General features: G+C 41.4%; 1 protein-coding gene across 1 annotated transcript in view; it reads right to left on the bottom strand.

Annotated features, from left to right (window-relative positions):
• The window catches only part of MYO3B (myosin IIIB), a 388457-nt gene that overhangs the window by 361600 nt on the left and 12068 nt on the right, over positions 1–14789 (bottom strand). The window contains exon 5 of the mRNA XM_027591480.2: positions 12265–12341. Coding sequence (XP_027447281.1) covers positions 12265–12341 — 77 coding nt within the window. The remainder of the gene's footprint in view (positions 1–12264; positions 12342–14789) is intronic.

Raw genomic sequence — 14789 nt, 5'->3', positions numbered from 1 at the left:
GTACCCGTGAGATTAATACAAGAAGAATTAAAGAAATTCCCTTCCCAACAATATCCCTTTCTATTGTAAGCACAAGGCTACAGGGAGTACTTTCACTTTCTTAGGCCATCACCATCCCATGAAATGCCCCATGATTATAGTTTCATTTCAGCCTTGACTAAGAGTAGGGCTTGCTGATAAAGCTCTGAAGATAGAGGTAAGATCCACTTTCTATCTCTTGCAAAAAGACTTGGGCTATAGGAACCTGAGGGAACAAAACAGTCTCTCCTCATCTCAAGGTCTTCACTATCTAAAAAGAACACCTCTATTAGATTAGATGTAAAGGGGATAAAAGACAGTAACATATGAGCTCCTGCATTCAGAAAACCTAGATTTCTCTGGCAAGATATTTAATTTAAACCATTTATCAAATTATATATCCAAGTGCTGCTGGGCTGAAATCTCTTTCAATAATGTGATTTTAACCAATACTTTCAAGCAAGTAGTATTATAGGAGCACCATCTAACATAAGGAAAAATATTTTTTACTCATAAAAAATAGCTGATCAAACTTAAAAAATAATAGATGTTATTCAGACTATCTCATTTTCCCACTAATATTTTAAAATGTCACTAAATATGCAGTTAGGTTTGCCTTATATGTTCTGATTTCTCACCTTACTAGAATTGATCGTGTGATCCAAAATTATAATCAAAGCTCGAGATTAAAATTTCACTCAAGTACACAGGCAAAATGTTATTTCAAGAGCTAAATTCAGCTTTAAAATCGGCAGGGCAAATAGACCTAAAGCTATTAATCCTTGCCTGACCTTGAGCCCAAAAATGCAGTCAACACACTGGCAAATAAGATGGGCTGAGAGGTAGGCAGGCAAACAGGATTCCTAATTTTGCTTATGTAATTTACGCAGCATAATTGGTATATGTTATTGATCTTACAGATTTCTAAAACAGAACTTCTCTGGAACTGGAAGTTTCAGTTATAAATATTCCAGTGGCAAATATTATTCATCAGTTTCACATACAAGCAACTTAAAGTGTTATAAGCTGAGATACTGAATAAACATATGAAGGCTCTTCCCTTGGATGAAATATAACTTCAAGGAAGGATATATTTGAGATTTGCTTGAATATTTTTGCAAAGGGGAGGTGGACTAGAAGAACTGAAATTGATAGGGTTGGGTTTTTGGGGGGGGGGCTTCTTTCAGAAAACTCAAGGCTAGACTTGCACTTACATTTTGTATACTGAGAAATTGCCAAAAATGATTTATATTATCTTTATGAAATTCAGGAAGTTCTCTAATTAAAATATAATGTTCTATAAGGCTTTTCTCAGGATTGCTAACATTCAACTTATACCTTTAGAGAAATAAAACAAGGTTCAAATTAATGCCTACACAATACCAACTTCCCACCATGGTAGTGGAGGTTAGAGGTGGACTGGTCTTGGGTTTGAGGCCAGCACACAACACTGATTTTTGCACTTAAATTCCCCAAAGCCCCAGGAATGTGTCATTTATTCTTATTTATGTGATAAGCCCTGTACTCAAACTCAGGACCAATATTCACAGAACTCTTTTGTGAAAGGTAAATTAGTGTGCCCACATTTTTCTATGTGTCCTCAGTACTCAAAAGGTTCTGAAGCCATGTAAGGACACTGAGAAGACAGCATCTATGAACCAGGAGGCTAGCAGGCCCCACCAGATAATGAAGCTGCTAACACGCTGATTTTGGACTTCGAGCCTTTAGAACTGTGAGAAATAAATGTTTAATTTAAAAAAGAAAAAAGGCTCTAAAGGAGCACATTTGCTTGAAAACCCAGGATAACCCCACTGCCCTCCCCTGCTGCGGCAGCTTTCCCCACTAGGAATGGATGCTAGAAGGGATCTTAGGATTCATTCAACCCCCTTGGAAACTTAAGTCCCAGAGTTGGGGGTGGGGGGTGGGGATGTGACTTGTCCAGAGTTACACAGCTGGTTTGTGGCCATACCAGGAGCAAGCTCCATGGTTCCCCCACTACCTTCCTGAGTGAGGCATCTCCTGGGAATTCTTATTAAACAGGGAATGCTAGGTCATTGCCAAAGAGATTTCATGTACCATAAGCCACAGCCACAGGAACTTCATTCTGTGAGCATATAAGCACACCCTCCACTTAAGCAGGCAGCTTTACTGCCACGTCTCACTTCCTTGCTGCCCCTTCCCTTTACCAGCTAATGCTCCCTTTCTACCAGAGTTCAGTTAAGGAAAGAATGAGTAGCAGTTTTACAGTTCAGTTCATTTTACAGCTTGTTAGGTCAGGTTTAATTACCCCAGTGAGGAAACAGATTCAGAAAGGTTAAGAAACTTGCCCAAACTCACACAGCTAGTAGGTAACAGAATTGAAGCATGAGCCCACAATAAGAAACTAATGGCGGGGGAGGGGGGGCAGCGCGGGGCGGCGGGGGGAGTTTTCTCCTCCATAATACATCTGAAAAATAGGAAGGGAAGCAAATCAAATAGAATATCTGAATGCTCCAACATAGGCATACCTCTTTATTTGCAAGTTGTCTCTGGATTCTATCCTCTCACAGGCTGGTGTCACCATGCAAACCAGGATGCCCTTGGGAATGTCATACATTCCTACTAGATAGTCATTTCCTTTAACCTTCTAAGACTAAAGAAGGTGTGGAAAAAACCTGGGACATAATACAGCACCACAAATACTAGTCTCCCCACATCCCACCTGCTCCTGCCTCACCCTCACCCCAAGGCTCCTCTGGGATCCCATTCCGAAGGCTGAATACCCTCCTCCCTTTGCTTCCTCCTCCAGCTCAGTGACCATCAAGCAAAAGACCAAATGCAGGGTCTGGCCTAGGCAGGAACTCCCTTTCATGGGGCTGAGCCCCCAGGCCCTGGCAGGCCAGTGGAGGCACTGATGGGAGTGTAGCCACCAGGTAACTTGGGACTCAGCTCAGGAAGAGCCCAGGCTGGGTCTGACATTCCTTCAGCAAGCACTTCAGCAAACACGAACAGTTTGGCCCTTCTCACCTCCCTCTAGGTGGGAGGACAGCCTAGAAAGCTCCAAATGTTCACAGAGGCCATTATTTTGATACTTCTTGCTCGGCACTGGGTGGGGGATGGTAAGGGTAGAGGGGATATGATGCCTCTGCTCTGGGCCTCACATGCTTCTGCACATCTGGGAGCTGAAGCCCTCAGAGGGAGTTCTATATTTAGACCCACCAGGAGGAGGGTAATGACATGTCACCACCACCTCCAGGGCCAGCCCCCCACCTCTGCACTAACGTATGACACATGACTCAACTTCCCTGCAGAGCTCCAGCTGAGGGGGGACCTCTCAGCTGAAGCTGAGGTTAAAGGCTGGGGCTGCACTCAGTCATTTCACCCTGGCCCTGGGCCCTTTACCCACCAGGGCCCCAAGTACCTGGGTTGTGCTTCAGAGCCCTTCAAGGCAGAACCACTGTGGGAATGCAGGCAGGGTCAGCCCAGAACAAGGAGGAAGGGAATCCCTCTGTTTCTTAGAAGCTGACACAGGAGTCTGGAGGGAATCCAGGAACACAAATGGCTACAGAATCTCAGGAATAAATGTCTTGGGGGAAGACACATAGGTCTTCCAGGCAGTGATCTGGGTTCTAAACCCCTCACTTGAATCTCCTGAGCAACCAAGGCCTGCATTCCTTACAGTGATATGACTGGCACATGGGATCCCAATAATCCCCAGCCATTTAAAACAAAGTCAGGTAAAAATGGACTCTAATGTTCTCACCATTTTTATCACTTCAACCTTACTGACAGCTTGGAGAGATCCTGCCTTCATTATCAGAGGAATACTAGAGCCATGGAATATGGGAGCTAGAAGAGGCTTTTCTCCCTAAAAACTGTATATGTTCTCTGAAAAACAGAAGGGAGCTTGGAGGCAGAAACTACCCAAGCCTATCTCTTCTTCTTACAGAAGAGACCAGATTAGAGAGGAGTGAGGTGCAGACACTGTGCACCACCATTTTTTAAAGTACTTACTATGCCAGGGACTGCACAAAAAATGTTCAGTGCGTCACCTAATTTTGTCCTTTGAAGCTGTTCTTTTTTTTCTTCTTCTTCTCATTTTACCTCTTTTAACTTCTCCCACCTTACTAATCACAAATATTCAAAATTTGCTCCCAGGTCTGACTCCAAAATGTGTGCTCTTAACTTTTCTACCCAAACTGAAGCCATATTAAAATAACTGAACCACAAGCACTTTTTAAAAATGAGTGGCAGAGCGAAAACTAAAATCTAAATCTCCTAAATTCTCTTCTGAAGAACTTTGTCATTTTATTTTTTTTGGATCCTTCCCTTGGGTATTAATCACAATGACTTCTAGTGTCATGTTGAATGATTACATTTTCCTCAACATATTAGGAAGGATAATTCTTACCTAAAATAATTTTGAAATTGAAAGGGTTTACATCTTACCTGGTACACTGGTGGTCACAATTAAACCATTTGCGCTAGTATAGTGGTTAAGAGGAAGGATTCTGGAGCTAAATAGCTGGGTTCAAATCCTGGTGACATCATAATACTTTGTCCAAGGACAAGAACAGTATTTTCTGTGACTTACTTAATCTAAAACATTGGACTAGTAAGAGCACTGACTTTATGGAGTTATTGTGAGGATTATAAATGAATTCATTCGTATAAAGCACTTAGTGCCAAAAGATGTCTACACCCCTATGTTTACTGCAGCATTATTTACAATAGTCAAGATATGAAGCAATACAAGTGTCCATCAATATGTGAATGGATAAAGAAGAACATGGTCTTTATATACAATGGAATATCACACAGCCGTAAAAAAGAATGAGATCTTGCCATCTGTGACAACACAGATGGACCCAGGGGGTATTATGCTAACAGAGAGAAAGACAAATACCATATGATTTCACTTACATGTGGAATCTAAAACACAAAAGAACAAACAAAGCAGAAACAAAACCCTAAATACAGACCACAAACTGGTGGTTGCCAGAGGGGAGAGGGATAAGGCAATGAGCAAAATAGGTGAAGGGGAGTGGGAGGTGCAGGCTTCCAGTTATGAAATGAATAAGTCATGGGGATGAAAGGTACAGCATGGGGGATATATAGTCAATGGTATTTTAATAGCTTTGTATAGTGACAGATGGTAGCTATACTTACGGTAAGGACAGCATAACATATAGAGTTGTTGAATTATTATACTGTACTCCTGAAATTAAAGTAACACTGTGTGTCAACTATACTTCAATAAAAAAAAATAAATAATAAAAAATCATTCCTAAAAAAAATAAAAAATAATGCACTTAGTACCTGGCACATAGTAAGCACTCAATAAATGCTAACTCTTATTTGGGGACCAAATCCATTAGCTAGAGCTTAGGAAGCAAAATGGTAATAATGACAATAATATTTCAGTTCTGTAGTGTTTTATGGCTTTCTGAGCCCTTCAACACAAAATATCTCATTCGTCATCTCTAGTCCTGGCAGTGTCCAAGGAAATAGCGTTATCGTGTCATTTAGCTAGGAAAGGCATAATTAATGAAGGCAAGAGTGGTGCAAAAAGCCTGTGATATTTCTGCATTGGTGTAAGCTTGTTGTTATGGCAACCGTCCCCTGTCAACGACCCTTTTTCAGGCAGAGAGAGACCCAGTTTTGGAGCTGTCACAGCACATCTGTTTCTCTGCTCAACTGATTAGCTCTTGTTTGCAACAACGAGCAGATGGAAGTAAAAACAAAAAAAAAAAATTTTTTTCTAAAAAGAAGCAAATGTTTACTTCATCCACAAGTCTGCTTTCTAATACAGAAACAGATCTTTAGCTGTTTCAAGAAGATGCCGAGTAAACTGCATCCTTAATATATGGGCCACTTCTCTCCCTGGTAGGACTGCAAATTGTAGTCAACTATAAATTACAGGTGACAGGTCCTTCATGTATGTCTTTTAAAATGTTTTGTCTCATGCTCTAGTTTCAGAGTATTCTTCTACTACATCTCTGTCTTTGTTTTATGAGCTCATACAACAAAGTGGGTTGGGAAACCTGAATTCTGGGACCAAGACTGCTCTGAACTAGCACAGAGAATAGCCTCTCCCTGCCTTAGTTTCTTCATCTGTCAAATGGGACTTGCATGCCCATGCTCTGAAAGGCCAAACAGTTCCGCTACTTACTAGGTATGTGGACTTGGGCATGACCTCTCCTATACATTTCTTTGAGCCTCACTTTCCTCAGTGGTAAAATGGAGAAAAAGCATCTACTACAGAGAGCTGTTGAAATGAAATGATGTGTTAAATACCCCTAACCTAGTTCCCGATACATTAATGTGTCCTCAAGCAAGTGAAAGTCCCCTTCCCACCATACACTTGCTTAGCAGGTACAATATTCAAACTATCTGACACTCAGCTGGCTCATGGCACTGGAGCTGGTCCTTGGGGTCCCTTGCTTGACAGATATTACCTGTAGTGGTTGAACCATTAGGAGATCTGGGGTGTCCAAAGGAAAGAGACAGGCACCTCTGGTGGCCAAGGAGCACTCAAGGGGCTCTGGAGGCCAGCCACTTACATCCAGAATAGAAGTATTTCAATATTTTACCAAGCAGCATGGCCACACCCATGCATACCAGTTAACTCTAAGGCATTATTCTAACATAGTCTACAAATGTCCCCAATAAAAATAACAATGATACTTTGGTCCTTTTTCTTGAGTTTCAGTCATTTACAAACATTCAGTTTAATTCTTTGCTACATGTGACGGTGGGAAGGGAAGATGAAGGATCAATTTCCCCAACCCCCCACCATCACCATCAATACACATAAAGTAGGCCTGTATCCCTTTTTGTTATAGACCAGGATATTACCAGGCATGTAAGTGATGCAAATACTAGCTGAGCAATACCAACACTGACAGTGGACATGGGTTGTATTGGAAATCTTCTAGTTCAGTGGGTCACAAAATATAGATTCTAGTCACCGTTACCCACCTACCCACTCAGTGTCCCTGAGCACTTAGCCTGGCAGAACCTTGGATTCCTTATCTATTAAGTCATGTACTCATGCCTAACCGGCATCCTCACAGATAGGTGTGACCACTTAAAAAATAATATCTGTAAAAGTTCCATGCAAATGTGAGATACTATTATGCATATTATTTATTATAAGAAATTGGCTGTCAGGAGACAGTAGAGGAGAAAAGAGACAATAAGCTACATAGCTTATAGGAAGACTGTGTTAAATATATATATACATATATGTATGTATGTATATATATATATATGTCTAAGATATAGGCTAAAGTTAAGAGGCAGGGAGACCAGAAGTTCAATGTAAACGGAGGGTTGAAGGAGGTAACCTGAGTCAAACATCTCAGGAGATAATTAAAAAAATGCTTGGCTAGAGATCAGGTAGGACAGAACAAAATTCTGAAGGTGCTGAGTACCCAGGTGGGAAGGCAATTTGTTATGCTTAGTACATCCAGAAAGAAGTGTGTTTGCCTTAAACACCTGAGGCTGTGAGAGAACAGTGTGTGTGCGAGCGTGTGTGTGTGTGTGTGTGTGTGTGTGTGTGTGTGCAGAGAGCCAAAGCTGAGCTCTCTAAGCTAGCTCCTCTAACACGCAGACCTGTAGATCCCAAAAGACTGGCTGATTAGGGCGCCTGGGTGGTTCAGTTGGTTAAGGGACTGCCTTCGGCTCGGGTCATGATCCTGGAGTCCCGGGATCGAGTCCCGCATCGGGCTCCCCACTCAGCAGGAAGCCTGCTTCTCCCTCTAATCCTCCCCCCTCTCGTGTACTCTTTCTCTCTCTCTCTCTCTCTCGTTCTCGCTCTCTCAAATAAGTAAATAAATAAATCTTTAAAAAAAAAAAAGACTGACTGATTATCCTGGAAACTTGAATTATTTACTACAGAGGAGGGGTGTTAAGAATCTGGAGGGTCGTTATGGGTTGAGTTGTACCCTCCAAAAAAAAATATGTTGAAGCGCTAACCCTCAGAACCTCAGAATGAAAACTTATTTGGAAATAGGGTTGCTACAGATGTAATTAGTTGAGTTAAGGTGAGGTCATACTGGAGCAGGGTGGGCCCCCAATCCAATGTGATTGGCGTCCTGATGAGGAGATGGCCATGTTAAGGCAGAGACACAGAGGGAGAGGGCCTTGTGACTACAAAGGCAGATCCTGGAGGCCAAAGAATACTGAAGACTGCCAGCAAACCACCAGAAGCTAGGAAGAAGTGAGAAAGGATCTTGGAGGCTTCAGAGGAAGCGAAGCCCTGCTGATGCCCTGATTTTGGACTTCTGGCCTCCAGAACTGAGAGATAATAAATTTCCATTTTTTAAGCCACAGAGTTTGTACTACTTTGTTATGGCAGTCCTAGAAAACAAATATGGAGCAGACAGCCTTTGATGCCAGGACGGGAGGAGAACCCTCTTTAACTTCTTCAACACAAAATCAGCCTCATGGAAGTAAAGGGGGGCATCTGTTTGTACCAAGGGTACTTTGACTGGTGGCTATTGGAATACTGGAGCCACTACTGCCCCTCAGATATTCACAGGCACGACTGCTCCCCAAGTCAGCCCGTACCTACGAAGCCACGCAGGTTGCAGCAGGCACAGCCGGGATTTTTGATGGCTTCACATAGCTGCTGAACCAACAAACTCTGCAACTCCCCACTTCTGTCCTTACACGAGAAACTTAATTTCCTATTGTTTAAGTCATTTTGCTCAGGGTAATCTGTTAAACACATAGTTTCTATGTTGAGTGTTTTTCTTTCCCTCTTGTCTTCCCTGAGTCATAGTATGAAGTACTATCACACTTAAGGGCACCCCTAGAATTCTTCTTCTTCTATTTTGCTGAGTTGATACTGCTTTTACCCAGTATTTTTCAACTTTAGTCGTATCCAGATGAGGCAGTGAGAGGAAATAAGTGGAGAGTGTTGACAATCTGAGAGTCAATGCCTGCCGCAGCTTTGAGCTACCCCAGTGAACTGTGCATTTGGACTGCTCATCAACATTTGATTGTGGTATGGTCACATTCCATTAGCTACCTGGTTTGTAGTATAGCCTACTTGAATTAAATATTGAAGTTACTCAAGCTGGTGAAATAAAAATGGAAATAAAATTGGGAAAAGAATAATTGGGTTCCATTTCTCAAAATTAAATAGGATCAAGGATCTTTCAGCTGCATTTTCAAAATAAAAGCACTGGTCACCTGCAATGATTTCATGCCACTGGTATTGGCACTGCATGCATTGTTGTCATGTTTAATCTAAACACCGCTTATTCACACTAGAGAAGGGAAAGCATATTAAGATCAATATACTATGCAGGCTGTCACATGAAGACAATGTTCATTTGAACCACTGCTGATTATACTTTCAAGAACTGCTCTTGGGGTGCCTGGGGGGCTCAGTCGTTAAGCGTCTGCCTTCAGCTCGGGTCATGATTCCAGGTCCTGGGATCGAGCCCCACATCGGGCTCCCTGCTCCGTGGGAAGCCTGCTTCTCCCTCTCCCACTCCCACTGCTTGTGTTCCCTCTCTCGCTGTGTCTCTCTCTGTCAAATAAATAAATAAAATCTAAAAAAAAAAAAAAAAAAAGAACTGCTCTTGACCCAAAGCTTTGCTCACCAGGGAGAGTACAAATGTTTGTGGAATCAGCCGGACAAATGGAAAATTGTTCCTGTGGACATTCTTACGCAGAATTATGAAGCAAAAAGGAGCTTTGTTGGAAAGAGTAATTCGCCATTTAGAAAATAAAAACATGAGGATTGTGTAGGCTTGATTGCCAATAACTGCAGCCCAGGACTGACAGCATACCGCCAGCACAAGCAGGCATCCTGAGAGAATCTATGAGGCAGGCATGAGCCATCAGGCACTTGCTGCTGAAAGGCACTGTCAAGGTCTCCACATGGCCATCTGCCTACACCTCAACTTAACCACTAGAGCAGGTAGGATGTCACGCTGGCTTTTCCCTGCTGAGAACACAACCAGTTCCAGACAATATGGGCAACAGAGGCTCACCACAGATCACTATACTGCCCCTTCTAGAAACATTCCACATATTTTATTCAACCCAGCTGAAACTGAAAAGTCACAAACACCGCATGAGAAATGTAGAAAGCCAAGGGCAGGCTTCTCTTATTTACGTTTTGTGATTGTGGGAACACCAGCTTGCTGTGGAAGAAACACCATCTTCGGTGTTATGTCACCCTATATATGAGCTGAGTGGCCTCAGTTATTCTTTAATAACAGATCAATCAAAATCTACAGAGAAATTTGTTGATACCAGTAGTTATAAAGCCTCTGCAAACTGCCCTCCAAATGCATCTTCTCCTTTGGCTTTTTTTTTTTTTTAACCAATGGATTCATTCATCCAACAGATGTTTACTGAGCACCTACTCTGTATCAAGCACTATGTTGAGGGTTTGACATCACAAGACCCGCTGACAATTACAATGGGATGATCAGTGTGCTAATGGAGCCTGTGAAAGCCGCAGCAGAAACTTAAGGACAGGAGCCTCAGTGTCAGCCAGGGATCAGGGAAGGCTTCGTACAGGAGACAGATGCATTTGAGCTGAGCCCTGAAGACTGAGGAGGAATGGGTCAGAGTTCCGAGGGCTACTCCAAAAGACAGAACAATGCACGGAAGGGTTTAAAGGAATGCTATATCAACATGGATTTGGGGTGAACTGGTTGTTCACTACTCTTGAGGCTTAAGAACAAGTAAACTGGGAAATAGTAACCTAAGAAGAGGGTGGATAGGTAGATATGGGCTGGAATATGAAGGGCTTTGTTTACCTTCCAAAGGAGTTTTGATTCTGTCCTACAGTGTTTCTTAAAGTGGGGTTCACAAGGTCTCTATGAACATTTTTATGTTTTTGTTGCAATGATAATTTTATTAGTAATAAAATGGGAGGAACAGTGATAAAAACATATTCCAAATCATCTGGATGACCATCTGCCTCAGAATTTCAGTGCCCCTATTTATGTTTACTATTAAGTTGGCATAAGCCAACAGAGATGTACCAGTCAGAGACCAAAGGAGATGCTGTGTGAACAAAGATCACCCTAGCTGAGACTGAGTAAAGTGGTGAGAGAACTGGGTCACCGCATGGTACATGGCAATAAGGAGGACAAAGTAACTCAAAATAATACATGCTGTCATGCTCTGAAACATACTCATACTGCAAAGGAAAACTGAGTTTCATAAAACAGTGTCATCTGTCTCATTAAATTAAAGGTGTTTATTTGAATGATACTGGCTCTGTAGCTTTTTCATAACACATTTTTTTCCTTTTAGTTTTATAGTTCTATAAACATAAGGCAGAAGGAGTTTATATCTAGTTTCATGTTTTTTAAATCCTATTTAAGAAACATTTAAGATTTAAGTAAACACTGGAATCTGCAGGGTTTTTCTTTTTCTCCAAAATGGGCCCGTCCATAACCCAAGTATGAAAAAGGACCATAGAGAATGGTGAGCCATTGAAAAACTTTCAGCATATTGGTGTGAACTGACTGCTGTGTTAGGAGACCACCTACTTGTGCAGTCACATAGAGTAAGAACAGCCATGGGGTCAGAATGGAGATAGAAAGACCTCTAAGGAGATGAATGCCTCAGTCCTGTTACTAAAAGCGCCCATTTGCTTAATCCCAGAGACCTGCTCAGGGCACAGGCCCCAGTACTGTGGAATTAAATGCTGACAGCACAAGCAAAGCTGTATCAATGTTTCAGGGTATGCCTTATCTAGGTGGAAAATTCCCCAAACTTCTACATGATTCATCTCATGAAGGCCTCTGTGACGATGCCAGAACTAATTTAGGACCAAATCCCAGGTTTTACTAGAGAGCCAAAAAAGCACACGAGAAATTGCTATCTACCTGGTTAACAACAACAAAAAAAACCCCCAGGACCTCTGCATATAGTGCCGTAGTCCGGCTGGAGCTGAACTCTTTCTTTTTACCAATCCATGTGTCACTGTGCTGCACCTATCCAGGGAAGGTGACTTTTTCTAACTTACACAAAGGCTGGGTGAACTTGCCAAGCCATGACCTGTGGAAAGAGCTGCATCTTCTGGAGGGAACACCTTTTTCTAATTGCATGAAGGTAACGTATAGGCTAGCTATGACTTAATCCCTGCTTTTCTCAGATTATGTGTCATCATCATCACTCCGCAAACCAGAACTTACAGTTCTGAAAATTTGGGGAAGCATATGATTTTCTCATAAAAAGGCATAGTACCAGCACACTCAACAACATAAATAAATGCCTTCTGCTTACCTCAGGAGCCATCCAGAATGGGGTGCCAACAGATGTGTTTCTCCGTAGACGTGTACTGGTGAGTTGAGCTGAGACACCTATAAGAAAAGGGTGCCATAATTCAGCAGTGAACAGAGGGTGATGCTAAACCAGAGGCTGGCAAACTTTTTCCATAAAGGGTCAGATAGTCAGTAGGCTCTGAGAGCCATACAGTCTCTATCATATCTAGTTTGCCACTAGAGAGCAAAAAGCTGCATGGACAACACAGAAACAACTGAGTGTGGTTGTGTTTCCATAAAAATTTACTTATGGGTACATATAAATTTCACATGTCATAAAATATTTTGATTTTTTTCTCCCCAATCATTGAAAAATGTAGAATCCACTTTTCTTTCACAGGTCATATAACAGGAGGCAGGTCAGATTCAGCTGACCTGTAGTTTACCAAAACCGTAGTTTGCCAGTCACTGTGTAGGAGTACATAAGCGGGAGGGGCAGAGTGGTACCACTCTTATCTCAATCACTAGAATATTTTTTTTCATAATGAACATTCCTACCTGTATTGCTACAAAATTGGAATCAAAAGAGAGTATCGGGGCACCTGGGTGGCTCAGTCATTAAGCGTCTGCCTTCAGCTCAGGTCATGATCCCAAGGGTCCTGGGATCGAGCCCCGCATCGGGCTCTCTGCTCGGCGGGAAGCCTGCTTCTCCCTCTCCCACTCCCCCTGCTTGTGTTCCTGCTCTTGCTGTCTCTCTCTGTCAAATAAATAAATAGAATCTTAAAAAAGAAAAAGAAAATATCAAGGGGGACCTGGATGGCATAGTCAGTTAAGCATTTGGCTCTTGGTTTTGGTTCAGGTCATGATAGGGTCATGAGATGGAGCCCTGCGTCCGGCTCCAAGCTCAATGAGGAATCTGCTTGAGATTCTCTCTCCCTCTACTCTGCCCCTCCCGCTTATGTACTCTCTCCCTAATAGATACATACATACGTACATAAATAAATCTTTTAAAAAAAAAGAAAATATCAAGAACTAAACCCAAAATATCTCCCTATTATATTTCCAAAATATTTCAGGTGATTTCTTTCTTAAAATGGTGCTTCATTTTGTGGAGAAAGAAAATCGGCATGTATTATTTATAATAGAGCATCAGTGTAAACATAAAGAGTTTCTAGTCCCTTATCTTACCTAGAAGCCTGGAAACCTGGCAAGAAAACTATGTTTGTCAAATGGAAAAAGAAGCTGACTAAAAATATTATCATCTAGGCCTCAGTGTTGAGGACCAGAATTTTAATGTAATTCCAATGTATTTTATCTATCTTAAGTCTTCAGCTCTCTTCTTTATACAAGTGAATAAAGTAGAAGTAAAGATACACTGGATTAGGAGTCAGAAGTCCTGTTTTCCATCCCAATTATGCCTTTTCCTAATTGTATGACCTCAAGCAGACGCCCTCACTCTGAGCCTCAGTTTTCTTATCCTCAAATTGGGGATAATGATACCTGTCACACCTAACACAAAGGGTTCTTCTTAAAGATCAAATAAGAAAACGTGAAATAACTTAAAAATTGTAAAATATTTTACAAATATAAGGTATTCTTTCATGCCAAGCAGAAATCTAAGGCAGCCCTTAACAGAATGACAAGCACTGCCACTAAGGCTGTTGAGGATGAGAACTTAGAAACCTGAATCAGGCACAGTTTTGCCAAGGCCCAGGTTGTTTTGGGTGATGGTTGCTGGACATTTGCACTCTCTTTATTAGAAATCCGAAGAGGGCTCTCTAAACTCTATTGGCCATGGATAATTGGTTATTTTGCCAAATTCTCTAATTTTGGTTAAAAAAAAAAAGCTTTACTTTTCTGTTTTTAGTTTCTAGAAATTTCTTTTGCAGCAACTGGATATTTAGGAACCTTCTACTGGCAAGATTAGGAGACTCACTTCAAATCACAAAGCTGGTTAGTGGATAAAGCAGCATTAATCCCCATCCTCATTCTCCTAGGCTCTTCCCCTCACAATACATGGACTGCCCTTGGGACCACGTGTAAAATACATCTCTGACATTATCCACAGCATATTCATAGGGTTATACCATTTCTTATAAATAAAGAGGAGCATAAGACTTGAACAAAGTCCCCTCTGCTATTTTTCTTTGCTTGCTCTTTTAGTAAAGAAACCAGTATACCTAAAGTAACTTCATCTATTTTTGAGTAATTTCTTCTAAGCAAATCATTCACTAATACATTTTAATACTGAATTCTTTCTTAACAATAAAACAATGAATATTCAAAATCATCAATCTTTTCTTCTACTATGTTGACATTTATAAAGAACATTTTAAAAAGTGCTTCTGTAAATGTTTTCTCATTATTTGTAACAATCAAAGTGAAGTACTAACTGTTGTGGAACATATTTAGAAGATTAAAGCATTCAATAAACTTAAAAAGGAAAACCAAACGGTTTGTTGGTTTGTGAATAGCAATACATGAATGTTGCAAAGAGATATTTAATAGGTCTCCGGCCTTACGTGATATTGCTCTGCATTTCCTCTC

This window comes from Zalophus californianus, chromosome 3, assembly GCF_009762305.2.
Source record: "Zalophus californianus isolate mZalCal1 chromosome 3, mZalCal1.pri.v2, whole genome shotgun sequence".
Classification (NCBI taxonomy): Eukaryota; Metazoa; Chordata; class Mammalia; order Carnivora; family Otariidae; genus Zalophus; species Zalophus californianus.
The sequence above is the reverse complement of the archived record's forward strand: the minus strand, read 5'-3'. Positions and strand labels throughout refer to the sequence as shown.